Source organism: Primulina eburnea, chromosome 3 (genome assembly GCF_022965805.1).
Source record: "Primulina eburnea isolate SZY01 chromosome 3, ASM2296580v1, whole genome shotgun sequence".
Classification (NCBI taxonomy): Eukaryota; Viridiplantae; Streptophyta; class Magnoliopsida; order Lamiales; family Gesneriaceae; genus Primulina; species Primulina eburnea.
In genome coordinates this window covers 3,567,692-3,585,866 of record NC_133103.1, presented here as the reverse complement: position 1 = coordinate 3,585,866, position 18,175 = coordinate 3,567,692, and the positions used below count along the sequence as shown (strand labels likewise).

General features: G+C 31.1%; 2 protein-coding genes across 3 annotated transcripts; both read left to right on the top strand.

Annotated features, from left to right (window-relative positions):
* Window positions 1–10,618: 10,618 nt before the first annotated feature.
* Window positions 10,619–14,889, top strand: LOC140825430 (transcription factor bHLH68-like). 2 transcript variants are annotated; one of them, XM_073187195.1, is made up of 7 exons: window positions 10,619–10,965; window positions 11,368–11,704; window positions 12,152–12,226; window positions 12,761–12,826; window positions 13,194–13,259; window positions 13,949–14,005; window positions 14,578–14,889. In XM_073187195.1, the coding sequence occupies exons 1-7, from the start codon at window positions 10,799–10,801 to the stop codon at window positions 14,728–14,730; spliced, it is 921 nt and encodes a 306-aa protein (XP_073043296.1). In that variant the 5' UTR covers window positions 10,619–10,798; the 3' UTR covers window positions 14,731–14,889. The 2 variants fall into 2 exon arrangements, with proteins under 2 accessions (XP_073043296.1, XP_073043297.1); XM_073187196.1 differs by having other exon boundaries at window positions 10,622–10,965; window positions 14,584–14,889.
* Window positions 14,890–16,167: 1,278 nt separating this feature from the next.
* Window positions 16,168–18,008, top strand: LOC140825429 (peroxiredoxin-2B). Its single transcript, XM_073187194.1, has 3 exons — window positions 16,168–16,414; window positions 16,503–16,582; window positions 17,617–18,008. Exons 1-3 carry the CDS (start codon window positions 16,260–16,262, stop codon window positions 17,868–17,870), a joined length of 489 nt encoding a protein of 162 aa, XP_073043295.1. The 5' UTR covers window positions 16,168–16,259; the 3' UTR covers window positions 17,871–18,008.
* Window positions 18,009–18,175: the final 167 nt, after the last annotated feature.

Sequence of the window (18,175 nt, the reverse complement as noted above, 5' to 3'; positions counted from 1 at the left end):
TAAGGCTTAATAATTATTTATTTGGCCTGATTGAGTGTGAAAGCTTACTTTATTCATTGACCCCAATTAATCTTGAACCTAGAGGTGATAATTAGAGCCGATTTAAAAATTAATTAATTAATTTTCGATGGGCCCGAAAATAATTATTTATTTATTCAGTTTCGAAAAACAGTAGAAAGAAAGTGAGTTATTTATTTATTATTATAATTATTATAATTATAATATAATTGTTTTCATCACAATCTATTGAGAATTCTAGTATGGTGTCAGTCAGGATAATGTATTTAAAGTAGAGAATGGTTGAAAAATAAAGATAAGAAAATTGAGTAATTATTTTTATTATTATTTGGAAAATAATTATTAGAATTTAGAAGGTGAAGAGGTGGTTTAATTTATAAAGAAAATAAATTTAAATTTTTTAAGAATTATAATATAATAAAATAAAATCGGTCAAAATAAATATAAACCTTTCACCAAATTACGTTGGCCTCAGTCGTGTGAGATTTTGGGCCACGTCCATAAACTATTAAGCCTTCTTCATCATAGGCCCGACCAAAACTGGACTTAACCTATACTGGTCTGGAAACTTTTTTCAGTCCAACCAAATTTAAATCGATGGCACTCTCTTTCAAACTCTACTATATCTACATATCTAAAAGAGGGAATAAGTACCTTCAAAAAAAAAAAAGAGAGGAATAAGTGAGAATTGGCCAGTTTCTTCTCGGTTGCAGGTTAAAACTCTATACGTGTCATATATTTTGCCTTCCACCACAACAGAGACCAGCGGATATGAAACGTGTTATGTGTTAGCAGAGAACATAAAACAAGCAGAGTATACTTCGTTCTTTCCTTCTCGGGCTCACTCCTGGCTGGCTTGCTTTTGTTTGAAGCTTCTGATTTCTTCTGTCCACAGCGTCAACGAGCAAAGGGCAACAACGAAGGTTGGCTTGCTCTGTTCGTGCGTTGTTGGCATTGGAAAGCTCCTACTGTGTTAGTTTTCTCCCTCTTCTTTTTGTTGTACGTTTCCCAATTTTCGTTCAGTATCGGGTTTCTCCTCTTCTTGCTCTTGTTTAGGGTTTATGATTTCTTGAGGTGTTTTGTTTTTGTTGGGTTGGTTTTCTTTTACTGTTTTTGTTTTGTTTTTCTTCATTTCTCTAACTTCCTCGCGTCTGCCCCTTTCTTGCTTTTGTTTGTGGTTCCTGATTTCCTGATATGCTTCGTTGTTGCTGTCCTTGTTACTCGAGAATTTCAGTCTCATCACTGTCTTCTTGCTTAACAAATCCTTGTTCTTGTTTGGGTTTTTTGATTTCTTCACATGCTTTGCTTCTGTTGGTTAAAGGCCTAAGGTATTTTTTTTTTACAACATTGTCATTGTCATAAACAGCGGTCTACACTTCTTTAAATTACATTGAGTTATCCCTGAACAATTTAATATAGGAGAGCATATGGTATATAAGATGAATATTGTTATCAACGAAGCGCTGAGAATGATTTCACACAGATTGGCCTGTCAAACAATACCAAGTTCATTATTAATTACCGATGGTTAGACCGTGGATTGGATAGCTAAGTATAACACAACAATATTCTTGTTTGCATACCAGCTGAGTATTATCAGACATCACTGTTCTTGTCTTAGACACTTTTTTGGTTGTAAATTGCCTCACAAGCTTTTTTTTATAATTTAAAACTACTCTGTTGTTTATAACAATGTTATTTGCATTAACACATACCAAGAGTACTATCATACATCCTTATAGAACATTTTTTTACCTCTGCGTACGTTATTTCCACTTACATATTTTTTGTTAGCCTTCCAATTTAAAAAAACGAATGTAAAAACAACAAAATAACTTGTATTACTTTTTTGGCTAGCGTATAGATATTACCTCTCGTAAATGTTTTATAATTGCCTTTTCTTAACTATATTCTCCATTTTCGAAAGTTTTTATTCGAGGCCTTACGTTTGCTGCCTATGTAACATGAGTTAATGAAAAACTAAAATTATCTGGTTTCTAGCAACGGGTATTTGTCTGGTGGCAGCCTACATTTTCTGTTTTGTTATCATACTTCATCATACAAGTAAACACCCATGAAATTAATAGCACATCCCACATGTATATGGTAGGCATTAGAATTGCTTTAGTTTACATATTTTTAATATGCAGCAAAACCAAACTATATACCAAATTAAAAATGAAACTATTACCTTCTAGATTTATTATCCAACTTGCTTAGTTGTTTATTTCTCACTTCTTACTCTTACGTAGATTCATTGAGTTCTTTCAATAGTCGTTAGTTTTAATGTTCAATAGATTGAATCACACTTAATATTTTAAAATCTTGAATAACCAATTATATGACGTTCATAAGCCCGCAACATAAATATAGCGCTGATCATAAAAACCTTATACTTCTTATCATATGTTCATTATTAGTACTCTATTTTCAAATTTGTGATAATTTCCTGATATTGTTGCCATCTGATTGGGGTTTAATTTAAACATATGGTTCATGTCGAATGTCAAACAAATTAGTAACTTCGACTTTTATCTCAAATCAACATTTTTCTTTGTTATTTCTACCTCCACAAACTTCGTCAGCTTTCGTAATACTCATTTCTTTAGGCGGAATTCCAAGATGAGATATAACTACGTTGCTACGAATATGAAAGAATGTAAAAATCACTTTAGTTAAAATAAATATATCTCCGAACAAAAAATAATAATCATGTCATTCTACTTGGTTGACTCGCGCAATTTTCAGCTAAATCGATAACTTTTTCCTAGAATACTCTGTGTGTGTGTGTGTGTTGAGTTTTCCCAACTTTAAACCTTCAAATTATACGAAATTAGTAAATTTATAAATTCCCATGTATATACTATCATATTAAAACTATCGGGTCAAAAATCTAAATTTGGCAATTATATATTGTTGCTGATAATATATAAAGTTTGTCAAGTGTTTCGACGGTTCTAATTAATTTTTCCTAAATATATAAAAATCAGTTAATATACATTAAAATATGGTACACATTTACCTCTATACATAGGTAAAATTTAAATTGTTCAGTTGGATGAAATAACTTCATATTAACAGTTTTTATTCCTTCCAAAACAATTTATTTTTCTTAGCTACAAAACGTTAATATCTTTTTTTCCCCTATTCATAGCTAATTTCTGTTACATTCTTTGTATAAAAAGTTTGTGTAATTCTGTTATTTTTAGCATCTTCTAAATTTTATATGTTGTTATCCATCTTTTTCTTATTAACCACACATGTATTATCATTTTTAAAATTGACTAAGAACATGATTTCTCTTCATGCCGAAACTTCTAGAAAAGTAAATCAAAATATTTATACCATTATGAAATCCTTCTTTATCTTGCTGAATTAAAACCTAACCAAATATGTTTGAGATAGTGCATGGAAATCTATGTGTTTTTGTTTTTGCATCAGCTGTGTTTGTTTTGTTTTTGAGCTCAGCTAAATATTCGAAAAAATATAACCATGCTTTTTGTTTTTCAAAACAGGATATGTTCGAAATGATAAACACTTTGCAGCTTCGGTAGACGGAGAAAGAAAGCTTCATCAAAATATGCACCTTTAGTTATATCTAGTGTTTTTGGTGTTGTAAACTTATTTTCGATACAATATTATGGATTATGGTACGTTGATGTGGGCACAATTTATGTTTTACTTTTGGACTGAATATTTTGAGGATGATTGTATCTTTTTAGTTTTTATTAGTTCTAATTTCAGGATTTTTTAATTTGTGTTTTTATATAATTATTAATTAATTAGTTCATTGTATATAAAATGTGAAAAACAACAGTTTTTAAAAATTTAACGGTAACAATTATAAAATGATGCAAAATTGACAACGGTTTTTATTCGTTGCATAAATGTTGTTGTAAAACACAAACGACAACAGTTTTTTATCCATTGTCAAACTGTTGTTGTAAATTCAAAACAACAACGTTTTTAATTTGTTGCAGAAACGTTGTTGTAGCTCATATACGACAACGGTTTTTAAGCGTTATAAAAACGTTGTCGTATCTCATATCACACAACATTTAAAAACAATGTAAAACCGTTGTCTTTGTTAACTAAGACAACGGATTTTATACGTTGTCGTTGTCCTGACTTTTAACAACACTGCTTACAACATCTACTTTTTCACCTTAAAAGACAACGGATAAAATCCGTTGTCATTCAGCGTTTTTCTTCTAGTGTACTATACACATGTCTTCATAATTGCTCTATTGTTTATAACAATGTTCATTCCATTGCCATGTATCATTAACAAATGATGACTAGCTTTTTTAGGACATTATATGTAGCAAAAATAAACCAACTATTGTGATGACTAAGGTTTCTAATTTAAATTACTAAATCATAACTTAACATCTGTCAAAAATTACAGATGATTAACCTACTTTTATTGGAGTTGACAAAAACAGTCACAATCTTTGGTATAAATTATCCATGACTCAATTTATTTCAATTAATATATGAAAATTCACTTAGTTTTATGTATCTTACCTTATGTCTATTGATATGCTTAATTACTTGAAGTTCAACACACTTACACTGTTATAATTTAATTATCAATATTTATCTTTTGCTACCTGCAAATTCTGTGTATAGATCAATTCCAATGGAAAACAATCGTTACTGTATATTACCGACTGTATACAATGTCATTAAAACTACCTATTTCAGAAAGAAGTTGACGAACTAATAAGAAGATTTTACTCCAACATGAAGAACAATCAACCGCGATCACAACACGGTAAAAACAGAGAAGAGACAACCTTGATTATAGAGGAAACAGTGCAAATACCTGGCAACAGAAGAGGATTTGATTATTAGATTTTTTTGGCAGGTTGAACACCATTGATTATTGATAATAAATAATTGCAATAATTATTATTTCTTGTTAGTTTATGCTAAGGATTTAAGTCAAATCTTTAAACCTACATTAGTTCCAACATTATGATTTAATGACACCCGACAATTTCTTTTTAAAAAAGATAGTATTTTTGTATTTAATTTCATAGGTAGAAAAACACGGCAATCGTTACCTCTTGACCCTCAGTATCAATGATAATCCTTGACATGGCAAATTTTTTAATTTTTCATTTAAGTTTGTGATGCCTAAATGAGGAGAATTTAAATGTATCACAATATAATTTTTTTCTTATTCTTGTTCTTTTCTTCCAGCTTGCTATGGTCTATCTTTGGTTTGATCAATTCTTGACACTTGGAAACTATAAAATCTAACTCAACACAATACAAACGGAATAAAAAAGTCGAATTTGATATCATTCTATTGAAATTAACAAATACACTACCAATGATTCAAACAGATTTTTTTTTGCACATTTTATCAAACATTTAAGGGCAATGACTAATGGTGCAAATAAAACTTGATGATTAAATTACAATTACATCAAACTTCAATTATATTTAGAACAAAATATTACAGAAAATTAGATTATTTTTCGGAGCTCATGTTATGGCTCTATTTGTCATTCTTTAATTACCAACAAATAAGTGAGATAAAATACAAATTCGATACTGAATCATTCAGAGGAAATAATTCGATATAAATCAACAAAAGAATCTTTTAAAAAACCATACAAATGATGTCCATTGATATGTATATAAAATCCAGACAACATTTCCATATGAATTTGAAGAAAGTAGTATTTTATTTTCATCTATTATTCCAAAAAGAAATTCAGATTTCTTTAGTCAGCAAATCATATAATAATTCTTAGTGGCAGAGGCAACGAAATAGATGGTGGCCATCCACCTTAGTATAAAACACATTAAATCCTTGTAATTTTTCCAACACCACCCACTGAACACCCAAACATTAGAGAATTTTCTTTCAAAGATGAATTTACAAATTTCAAATTTACAACGATCGCTAAACGACGCTAAGTTCCAAAGTTTACAGCCAAACCAAAGCAATTACAAATAAACCCCAACTTCACAATCCTAAATCACTATCACGAGCCAAATTAACAATCGAACATAAATATGCGAAACATAAAAACATTAATGCAAAAGGTTCCAATCACAGCGCGTGAGCAAAATTTAAAAAAAAAAAAACACACACACAGGGAATTCACCGAAAATATGCGAAACATAAATATATAAAAATCGAATGAATTCGACGGTAACAAAGAGAAGAAGAAAAAAAAACTCTATATTCAAACTTAATTGAAAATGGAACTCGCAAGAAACATGAAATTTTCGAGAAATACACAATCAACCGAACAAAATAAAAATTCCCCATAAACCAACGCATTCGTGATTCAAGCATGTATTTTCAATACATGAATTAATACGAACACATTTCAAGCATTGAAAGGAAGCAAGGGAACACAAATCCGGAATAATACCTTATTTATTCTGGAAAACTCATTCTTGATTCGAGATGTCAGTAAGAAATCGGTATTTTCTGTAATATATATATCTGAGATAAATTTTTTGAAAGATTTTGAGAGAAGAAAAAGATAAAAGGGCATAAAATGTCAAAGAAAATTTGGTGTCCTCACAAAAAATGAGAAGAAGCGGTTTTTATCAAAAGGGGCAAAAGGGCAAAAAGGGCAAGAAACTTGGTGTCCTCAAGAAGCGGTTTTTATAGCCCTCAGATTTTTAATAAAAATTAGTAAAAGATGCACATGCATTGCATGTGCTATTATTATTTTTAATTTGAGTAAATAATATTAAATAATTAACACGAAATTATTTTCGATTTAGAAAAGTTGTTCGATTTAAAAAAGAAGTTTTTTTTTTTTATTTTTTATATTTAAAATATGGAGTGATTTGAAAAGGTTTTTAGTAGAGTAAGAAGGGTAATTATGGAATTAAATATTTTGGTGTCCTCAAAGGTAGTTATTCTAACTTAGGATGGAATCAAAGCTTCCGCTCCTGCTAGAATACGCAAATGGCATCAAAACAGACCTAAATACCAACGAGCTCCACCAAAACCAACATGTATATTAAATGAATAATAAAATAATTATCTTATAGTACCGAAAATGTTTAGTTATATAGGATATGTATAAACTGATTAAAAGTTTTAGCTTATACTTAACCAAACCTACGTGTATAGAAACTGATTTCCTCTTCTGACATCTGTGTATTTACATTTGTTTTCTTTGCCGCACATCAATTGTTTCTCTGTGAATTTATTTTACTTACATGATACTGAACTTTTCTTTCTTCTTACTACGAGCTCCAAAAAATTTCTATTCATATAATTTAATTACTTTTATTATTCTCTCGTTGTATTAATTTATTCGGTTGTCTTATGAGTTAAATTAACTCTCATATTTAAATATTTTTAAAAATTGAGTTTATCAAATTCATAACTTATGTCAACTAAATTCTTAAATAAAAAACTGCATATCTGTTGATATCCTGTCTACAATAACATGTTTTTATTTTGTTTATTAAACTAAGGTTTTAGGTGCTCTGATTGTTTAATAGATCATATTACAGTTAATATTTAAGCGCAAGTTACTAAATTCATAAATCTACCAACATCAATAATGTTATTAGGTTCGAAAAATTTATAGTGTTACCATGAATTAAATATGGATATTCTATTCTTAAATTTATAATACGCTATTTGCGGAGTAGATACATGATTAGCTTTTAATATCAGCATATATATTGTCTAATTTAAGATAGGTTGTTAAACTTCTTCCATTTTAGCCTTTACGCAATCATTTTCCTAACTCTTTGCACTTAAAAAGTAATACTCTTAGCATAAAAAGTAATACTTTTTCATGGGTGACCCAAATAAGATATCCATCTCACAAATACAATCCGTAAGACCGTCTCACATAAGTTTTTGCCAAGTTTCTTCTACTTTTGTTTTGTTTTGTTTTTTTTCTTAAGCGCAATTCCAACCTGAAATAATAATCGTGTAACTACAAATATAAAAGGAAAAAAATCACTTTAATAATAATACATATGGCTTTGACCAAAAAATAATAATATTCAAGGCATTCGTTCTGGTTAACTAAATCAGTTTTTAAATAGGAGCAATAAACTTTTTATGACACTACAATATGCACATACTTTTTTAACAAGATTAAAATATCAAAATTTACAAACTCTTGAATTTATAAATTTCTACATATGACATTTCATCTTATATCCAAACATATCACACATAAATAAATCAATTCACCTCATTTTTTTAATATATTACAAAACTCACTTCACATTTCTCATATTTAACATTGACACAAGTTATCTCTCAATTTTTGTTTCTTTAGCATTTATACTTGACACGATTAATTTTTATTAATACATTAAAAACTTGCGATGTTTATTGTTAACTATATCATTTAATTACGAAAAAATTACTACCTGTTTTTTAATTCATATTTAATTATTTATTACACATTAACAAAAAAACAAATTATTAAATAAGACCTACTCAAATATAAACACATGTTTACTTCCTATTTAAAAAAATATAGATGGTCATATGTTGGTCTATAAACCTGGGTGAGACACCTCAAGAATTGAGGTTTCCTTTCCTAGTTTAATTATTAAAGATTGATTTTGGAAATGTTAAATTACTTGAAAGCCATCGTTGAAATAATATTTTTTACACCTCGTTTCTATAATATCTACTGTAATTGAAATTTTATATATCCATTTATGATCCATATTAATTTTTTTTTCCTATATCATACATTATTTATTATCTCATCTCATTGTAAAATTTCTATCTAAATTGACATACGACTTTGTTTTTATGGCCAACCATCTCTATCGATAATATCTAATGCAACTCTTTTATTATCTAAGTTTCTTTTTTTATAATTTGATGTTGGACTGGCTATGTTGTTGGCAAGTTAAAATTTAGTCATTTTTCACTTAAATGCTGATGTTACACCGGAAAATACTCGTGTGGCACTGGAAAATGCCAACAAGCTATCAGACATTAATGACACGTCAGATGTTACGTCGGTATTCCAAAAAAATAGTGCAAATTATATGATTAAAATCGTGAATTGATCGATAAATAACCAAAAATGAAAATTGTGCAAGTAGCGAGACCAAAAATTTGATTGTTTCCTTATGAATCTACCGAAGCTTAAATATTTAATTACATATTTTTTAAAAAAAAAATAATCTGAGGAGACGAATGGTCCTGTTTAATTGTCTGATTTTAACCCTCGAGATTAAATTTCATTCAATCATTGATTTCACTTTAGATTCGAGACATAAATATCGGGGACATGGGAGGCAAATTAACTAGAAAAGCTATTTTTAGTGGCGATTAATTGGGAAAAAGTTTAATATATTATTTTTAAAAATAAAAATAAAAATAGAATGTAGAGAATCTATGGCGAGGAAAAAGACGAGAAGGAAAGTTTTGGAAATTAAAGGACGAAGAGTGGAATTGTATATAAAAACGAGAAGGGAATAAAAGGTGTGCCCAAGAATGAATTTAGCAGTACGGACCAGACATCCCATTCCTTATTATATATATTTAATTTCATAACTAATTAATTTATGCTTCATCATGATTTTGTCTGTTAGCGACAAATTCCTTAAAGTGTACAAATTAATACCATTTATTAAATTAAAAACATTCTCCCCGTCGTTACATTTTTAAAAATATTTTATGGCAACATTCTTGGTGTACAGGAGGTGGACGATTATATAACTTGGTAAGTGAACTTGTAGGCCACGAATTCTCGAGTTAAATGCCGAATGAAATTTGAAATTAAATCATGTCGTAAATCTCCATTGCGGTTTTATAATAAAATTGCAAAAGAAAATTAGTTTCGTTTTCAATTTTTGGCACAAATTAACTAAAAGAAAATTAATTTTATTAATATTAAAAAAATAGAATTTTTTTCACGTAATTTTTTTAAAAATATTATTAAACTTGGTTATTTACGAGATGGGATTCGTAGTAATAATCTTCTGGGCATATGATACAAGATACAGTAATCTCGAAGCTCTAAAGTTTGACTACTTGAAAATGTGTGTACTTCTTGTTTCTTTGTACTTTCTATACGAAAAAAATGTTACTAGTTTCGTGAAACGGCACGTTTCAATATTTCACTCCAAAAAAATATCAAACATTGTCCGGAGATACGAAAGAAAATACTTCAAGTGAAATAATATACGCACATAATTAAACAGAACTGAATATGTAGGTTTGATTTTCCTCGTAGCTTTCCCATAATTCATATTTACCTTAAAAAATAACAACCACTTTTATTTTGATAAAGCAAAAGCAAGAGATTAAAGTAGAGAAAACATATTTGAAAAAGAAAGGGGGAAAAGGAAAGAGAGGAAAATCTGAGGGAACATGTTACTTTCATCTGATTAATTAATGTACGTAACACGATTAGACAGAAAATGAGCTCGATATATTGTTTTTATCAGCTCATTCGACATAATTTTTTAAGAATCTTGATCAAATATACATATATATAAGACAGATTAGACTGAAATCCCCCATATATATATATCTATATATATATATATATATATATATATTTCATGATTGATACTTCAAAATCTCCCTTTCTTAAAATCCTCTTGTTAATCAAGTGTAGAGGAGACTCTCAAAAAGTTTTTACAAAGCCCTCTTCTTTTGAGAGGTCCAAAGAAATAAAAGTAAAGTGAAAGCAAAAGACAAACACAAAAAAGTCAAGATAGAAAGTGAAAGAGGAGACATTATTTTATCAATCTTCAATTCAAGCTATGAATCAAGCTAGGTGTAGTCCACGGCTCACAGATGGTGGCCGCCAACAGCCCCGGCTGGTGGAGTGTCACGAATATGAGCACGCCGCCCCGCCACCAACACCACTCTTTCCTTGCTACGCCACCGTCGCACGGTTATTTCCCTCAAGGCCAGTTGAATGATAACCAAGAGTTTCCGGAGTCATGGAGCCAACTCCTCTTGTATATTTTCTTCATTTTCTCTGGTTTGATGCATGTAGCTTCAGCAACTTCTCTTTCATATATTCATGCGATATTTATTATGCATATATACTTATTTATTTTCCTTAATTACACATAGTGAATAAGAATATCAGATAAGGGCCATATAAAGTAAATTATACTATTGTAAAAGAATAAATTTGAAACTTTTTTTAATGTTATATTTCACATAAATTTTCCTTACAGACATGCTCAATGGATTCCTCGAAATGAAAAGGATTTAAAAAATTATCCCTTAATTGAGTGAAAATGTGAATTTCGCAACAAATTAAAAAACTTCAATTCTGTCTGATCTGCGAAAATATTTTTGTTTCTATATATATTATTATCTTATTACTTTTTCTTGTTTATTTTGAGGTGCAGAGGATCAGAGCAGGTTGACGAAGAAGATAACAAGTCCTCTACAGGTATGAAGCAGATGCAGGCAAAAAATATGGAGAAATATTATGAAGAACAACTGATGAATCAGATAATCTCGAACAACTACGAATGTTTTGCTTATTTAAAGCAAGATCAAAACTTGGAAAATTACGCCGCTGGAAATTCGAAACCCTTAAATTTTTGGGCACATCAGCTGGTATCTGCTTCCTCACCGAAGTCGTGCGTCACTGATTTGGACGGTGAAATGTTGGATTTTTCTCACAAATCATCTGAATGGAAGATTGTTAATCCCCGCGATTATTCAGATCCTTCATCTGAGGTATGCTGGAATATGGTGATTAGGGTTTATGAAATTGTTGCATAAAAAATTATCAAAGTTCGCATCACTTTTTCTTCGCTTTAGTAATTAGTAGATTCATCTGTGAGATGTTAGCATGCACTATTTCAAATTTCATCTAAGTCCAATCATATTACAAATCTTCTGGAGATTAAATAAATTTACTTTCGTAAATAAGTATTATTTAATTTAATTCTTACTAGTCTAAATAGAGATCTTACTAAAACTTGACTACTTTTGTACTTTTAGTTCGGAGCCAAGTTATTGCACCGAGAACTATTTTCGACTAATTAGATTATCAAACCCCTACTTGTTAATAATCTAATTAGTTAATAAAATAATTTCCCATTAATAATGAACAGTATTTTAAACGAAAAAAGGTTGGTCTGACCAATTTGAATTCTTATCATGTTAACTTTTTTTGTGAAGTGCAATAGCACAGCAAGAGGTGGGGCAAACAAGAAAGCTAGGATTCAGCCTACCTCATCTCAAACTACATTCAAGGTAACTTGAGCCATTCGCTACCGTTCGTTCTATCTTTTTGTGTACTCAAACTTTTGTGATATTATATATATACATATATAAAAGATTCTTTTGTGATATTTGATATTATTTAATATCCTTTAATGTTCCCCATATAACATTTATTTATTTTTGTTTATTGAAAAAATAATGTTTCCATTTCAATAACCATTTTAGTACGTAATTAATGTAATATATTTCGAATATCCAATTGAAAAAGTTAAAAATATATATTGAAGATTTTGAACGACCCTTATCAAACCCCTACTTGTAGCAGCTTGCTTTTGTTTATGAATCCCACCTTTTAAATTTTGGATCACTGCTATTGTCTTTCTTGATTGTCTTTTCATCACACTTGCTTATTCTTTTGCAATAATTTTCTTCGCCCCACATTATGAAAGATAATTTATTTAATTTAAAAAAAATTAATGCGTGTAAACTCAAAAAGATGAAATTTATCTCGTTTTTTTGTCACATGCATAATCATGATGTTGATTCAACTTTGAAATTAAACAGGCGAGAAAAGAAACATCGAGGGACAAAGTAACAGCCATTCACCAGCTTGTTTCGCCATTCGGCAAGGTAAAATTATGGAATAAATTTCTTGACATGGCCTATATATACTCTATATATGTATGGGCAAATCCTGGCCATCCATCCTATCATGGGGCAATGCCCACATGGGTAGGATGAAATAAACCGTTGCGGTCACAGAAATACGTTCTTCATATAATAAATAATTAGATTATTAGATTATCTATGTATGGAAACATAAAAAAAATGTGTGTGATATTTATATATATAACAGCATATGTTGTACCTGTAGAAAGTATTTCTTTCGTTTGACCTAGTATTTGCGACAATATGAGAATCAAATTTGGGGGAGGGAACAGAAGATGACATGAATGTGAATATGATTTTGATTATTTTGTAAAAAACCCTTTTGCAGACTGACATAGCTTCTGTGTTGTTAGAAGCTATTGGATACATCAGATTCCTTCAGAATCAGATTGAGGTGAACCCCCCCCTACCCCCTCTCTACATTCTTTGCATACTGCTTGTCTCTTATACTATCATCTAACCTAGAGATGGCGAGTGTATGACATAAACGTTGGATCTTGAAAATTTGGAGGATGTATCACGCTTTGGGTCCAGCCCACGCAAGCGCCGTTGCGCAATATGTCTCTATGCCAATTTCTTTGTATTTGTCATCATTTTATAAAAATTATTAACCCAAATTGTTATATGAATACATTGTAAGTCTTTATTAACTAATTCTAATACTCTTCATGATCCGAAGTGATAAGGGTATCACAAGATATATATATATATATATATATATATATATTATTTTTTTTTCCTGAAAAATTCATTATGCATTTGCAAGAAAATCAAATTCTGAGCTCCCCTGGATACTCCCCTAGTTGAAAATGTTCAAGAACTTGAGGTTTTAACTGAAGTGATCACCTAGAAAGGCTTTGAGCCAATTCTTACTTCAACTTATTTGTTGAAAAATCATCACTTGCAAGTTCTTTTTCAATTACAAAGTAGTCTGCTTGCATGTAATTATAAGCAGGCCTGCTTATAAGATCCAAATTAAAGATATTAAATACCAGTATTTCGTAACTCTAATGTAATAATGGTGATTTAATAATGTTGTGTTGCTAATGTCTAAACACATTCTTCATTTCCATTCAATTTCAGGCCCTAAGCCAACCATATTTGGGCAGTGGATCAAGAAACTTGAGGAACCAACTCCCTGTAAGGAAGCTACATATATTAATGCTCTTTCATGATCATTTTATTTCTCTACATATCGGCATTTCAATGAAAAGTATAACTTCTATAAAATTAATTGCCGGATCTATATTTAAATTATTTTTTAGTGAAATTTTCTTTAGACTTTTACCAATAATTCTCACAGAGATATCGTGGATCAAAAACTAGTCGTCCTAGCCTCCTAAGTTGCGTTGGTTGCATTTTTTTTGTCATCGGAGTGGAACATAATAAACACAGGATAGTCGATACGAGAAGTTTAATGTGTAGGTGGTTTGATTGTGTGCAAGTCCAACATGCATGAGTAGTTGTAAATATGTCCCATGTCCATGAAGGGAACTGATGATATATTCTAATATGGACTTCTCATATCGAATTAATTTATGACTAGTTTTTGCAAAACAGTTATTTCTTAAGAGCATGCACGTGGACGTGGGTATCATATTCATGAGAACAAAGTAACAGTTCTTTCTTAAGATCGAGCATGCATGTGGGTATCTGAGAACAAAGTAGAAGAAAACATGTGCAAGTGAAATAATTCTTAATAATATATATGGTTGCAGCTGGAATCTGATAAAAAGGAAGCAAACAAAGACTTGAGGAGCAGAGGATTGTGCCTTGTTCCAGTTTCTTGCACGTTCCATTTTGGAAGTGATAATGCTGCAGATTACTGGGCTCCATCCCCTTTTGCTGCAAATAATATTCGATAAATTCAATTGTTAATGTATAAATAAATGTTTAATACAAGTTTTATTTGAAAATGATGTAACATCGTTAACAGTCAGCCTGCTGTAATATCCTAGGCTGACTGCTTATGATGCTATGTATACATTTTGCTGCAGTGCTATTTTATTCCCGTTGTGAGCTTATTTTTGTTAAAAAATAATTCCATTTCTTTACATCATGAATCTGTAGCACATGAATATATCGAGCGTGATGCCTTGATATATATGTTATGGACTCCTTAAAATTATGAGATGATAGACAATATGATCTTCTTAGTATTATGACATAAATATTTTCTAACGTCACATTAACACTGACATAATTAACTGATAAGACCAAATCACGATATAAACAAATTAACTTAGAGGATAATCACAAAGCAGAATCGCTACCCTTGAAGGGCCAAAATCAGTTGAGCATAAATTAACCGTGGGCTTAAAATAAATAGTAGGCCCAACCCAATTCATCAGCTTCTTAAATTCAAAAGGTTTGCGAATGGGCCGTGGAATCTGTTCTTCACTAGCCCACATGATATAAAAAATATTTGTTTTCCTCAACATAATTTAATATTTCAAAAGAGAAAAAATAGTTTTCTGTACGGTCAATGAGAACCTACTTATGTGAACACTACCCTCACTTTATTTCAATGGATAAGACTAAGATCTTGTCCACATACAATTTTTTTAAAAAAAGTGGGTCCTATATATGATTGACAAATCTTGGTCATCCATTCTATCATCGAGGCAATATCCATATGGGTAAGATGAAATAAACATTCTTAGTTAATGAGATCCTACCTATGTGGGCACTACCCTCACTTCATTTCAATGGGTAAGATCTTGCCACACATAATTTTTTTTTTTAAAAATGGGCCCTATATATGCATGGACAAATTTTGGTCATCCATCTTATCATCGAGGCAATATCCGTATGGATAAGATGAAATAAACCTTCTCGGTTAATGAGATCCTAGCTATGTGGGCACTACCCTCACTTCATTTCAATGGGTAAGATCTTGCCACACATACAATTTTTAAAAAAAGTGGGTCCTATATATGCATGGACAAATCTTGATCATCCATCCTATCATCAGAACAATACCCATATGGATAAGATAAAATAAACCGTAAATCTGTTTGTAAATCTGTGAGATTCATTAAAAGTCAATAAAAATATATCAAATCCATAAAAATATATCATTTGAAAAAATTATTAATAATTAACAAAACTTTGAATTGAATACACCACAAATAATATTAACATTCTTAACCAAAAATAATAATAAAAAAGTTAGAATTATAGACGTCGTTAGGACAATGCTTAACGACAATAATTAGGGGCGGACGCCAAAACTCTATCAAATCCACGTCAGAAATTTCATTTCGCGTCCACGCACACTTCGTATTTTTCGCCCCCTATATATTTCCGGTAAATCTGTCCAGTCCGGAACGAAGCGACGCAATCAGACTATTACTGCATTTGAAGCATCGAGATAATCGCTGCAGCGAAATCCATGGCTCCTATTGCAGTTGGTGACGTCATCCCCGACGGAACACTGTCGTACTTCGACGAAGAGGATCAGCTCCAAAGCGTGTCAATCCACTCCCTCGCCTCCGGTAAGAAGGTCATTATCTTCGCTGTTCCTGGTGCTTTCACCCCTACTTGCAGGTAACCCCTAGCTTCTTCCCCTCGATTTTGAGATTTTTTTCATCTTCTTTGGTGGACTGTTTGTGATTTTGGAGCTAAATTGTTGCAGCATGAAGCATGTGCCAGGTTTCATTGAGAAATCGGACGAGCTGAAATCCAAGGGTGTTGATGAAATCCTGTGCATCAGTGGTATGTGTAGTTTACAGCTGTGTTTTTTTCTTTGATTTTTGCCTAAATTGTATTGTATCGGAATTTGGATCCTCGGATGTTTTAAATTTTGATACATGTTTCGGCTTTTTCCTGGTTAGGATTTTTCCTGTTATTGGTGGTTTGAATTCGCAGCAATTGGGCGTAGAAATTAAAGTGTTTTTACTTTATAAGCTTATTGCCAAAAATTAAAGGGGCCGGGAGAGAATCATTGCAAACCTTTTCTGTGGTCTTATATTTCCAAACCTGTTTTCCTTATATTGGCTCCAAGGGGCTGATGATTATCATACACTCGATTGAGATTGATCAATGTCATGTTTGATTTTTATGATTATATCACTTGAGGGTTATTTTGTTGAGGGCCAATGACCAGTTTATGGTTCCTTTGACATGTACTATATCGATTATATGCCGACATTATTTCCATAATTATTAATATAGCATTTTTAGTATTTTTATGGTTGATACATCTTTTTTTATTACATATTTTGTTCTTGTTTTCCCTCAACCAATTTACGTAGAAGGAAAGTGGATGCGATATAAAGAATGCAAGGCATAAGTCTTTAACATATTTCTTCTTTAAAAAAAAAATGATTGCGATCTACTTGGATTGAGTGAAGTTTCAGTAGTGGCCTTTTTTCAAAGTGGCTGACAGAAACAGTTCTAAAAGATTGGTTCAATAATAATCTTATTATTTTTATTTCTTGAAGGATGTAATGGTGAGAATTGGCAAATTACTGTGGCATTTAGTCAAAAAATAAATTCGTGATATTGCATACATGATTGGCTTAATCACACACATTTCTATTCAAAGTTAAATGTATTTGTGGGAAAAGAAGAGGGAAACATGTTATGTTTTGGTATAATGTATTGTGCTAATGATCAAATTTGGATTTAAAAATATATATGATTGAATCAGGGAAAATATGAAAGTGCAGTGAAAACAAATTTTGGGAACTAATTTGAAAATAATAGTGACTTGGAAGTTTACCATATATTGTGACTCTTATTTGCAGTGAACGACCCATTCGTCATGAAGGCATGGGCAAAGACTTACCCCGACAACAAGCATGTCAAGTTTCTTGCTGATGGATCGGGGAAATACACTATTTCACTTGGCCTTGAACTTGACCTATCTGAGAAAGGACTCGGAACCAGGTCGAGGAGGTTTGCCCTGTTGGTGGAGGACCTCAAGGTCACCGTTGCTAATGTCGAGTCTGGTGGGGAGTTCACAGTCTCTAGCGCTGAAGATATCCTCAAGGCTTTGTAATTGTGCGTCATTGCCTGCCTGTCGCTTGGATTTTCATTATTTTTCTTCCCCTGTATACCTCTATAATGGCTTCGTTTCTAAACTTGTCTTGTGTGAGATGTTGGATTACTAGATTCTAATAAATGAGTATTTTGCTCACTTTTGTGTTTTAATTTGTTCCAATGTTCATTTTCATTTTTCAAGGTGATATTTTGTACATTTTTGAATCAAGCTAAATCACATATTTGATTAGTAGTCCAAGCATTACCGAATAACTGGTAACTTTGCTATCCTGAAGGCGCTCAATTCTTGTAAAGCCAAGCCAA

Coding starts and splice junctions, on each gene's coding strand:
- LOC140825430 (XM_073187195.1), top strand. CDS start 10,799: ATGGTGGCCGCCAACAGCCCCGGCTGGTGGAGTGTCACGAATATGAGC. Junction 12,227..12,760: donor CATCTCAAACTACATTCAAG/GTAACTTGAGCC, acceptor GAAATTAAACAG/GCGAGAAAAGAAACATCGAG. Junction 14,006..14,577: donor ACTTGAGGAACCAACTCCCT/GTAAGGAAGCTA, acceptor TAATATATATGG/TTGCAGCTGGAATCTGATAA.
- LOC140825429 (XM_073187194.1), top strand. CDS start 16,260: ATGGCTCCTATTGCAGTTGGTGACGTCATCCCCGACGGAACACTGTCG. Junction 16,415..16,502: donor GCTTTCACCCCTACTTGCAG/GTAACCCCTAGC, acceptor AAATTGTTGCAG/CATGAAGCATGTGCCAGGTT. Junction 16,583..17,616: donor TGAAATCCTGTGCATCAGTG/GTATGTGTAGTT, acceptor TCTTATTTGCAG/TGAACGACCCATTCGTCATG.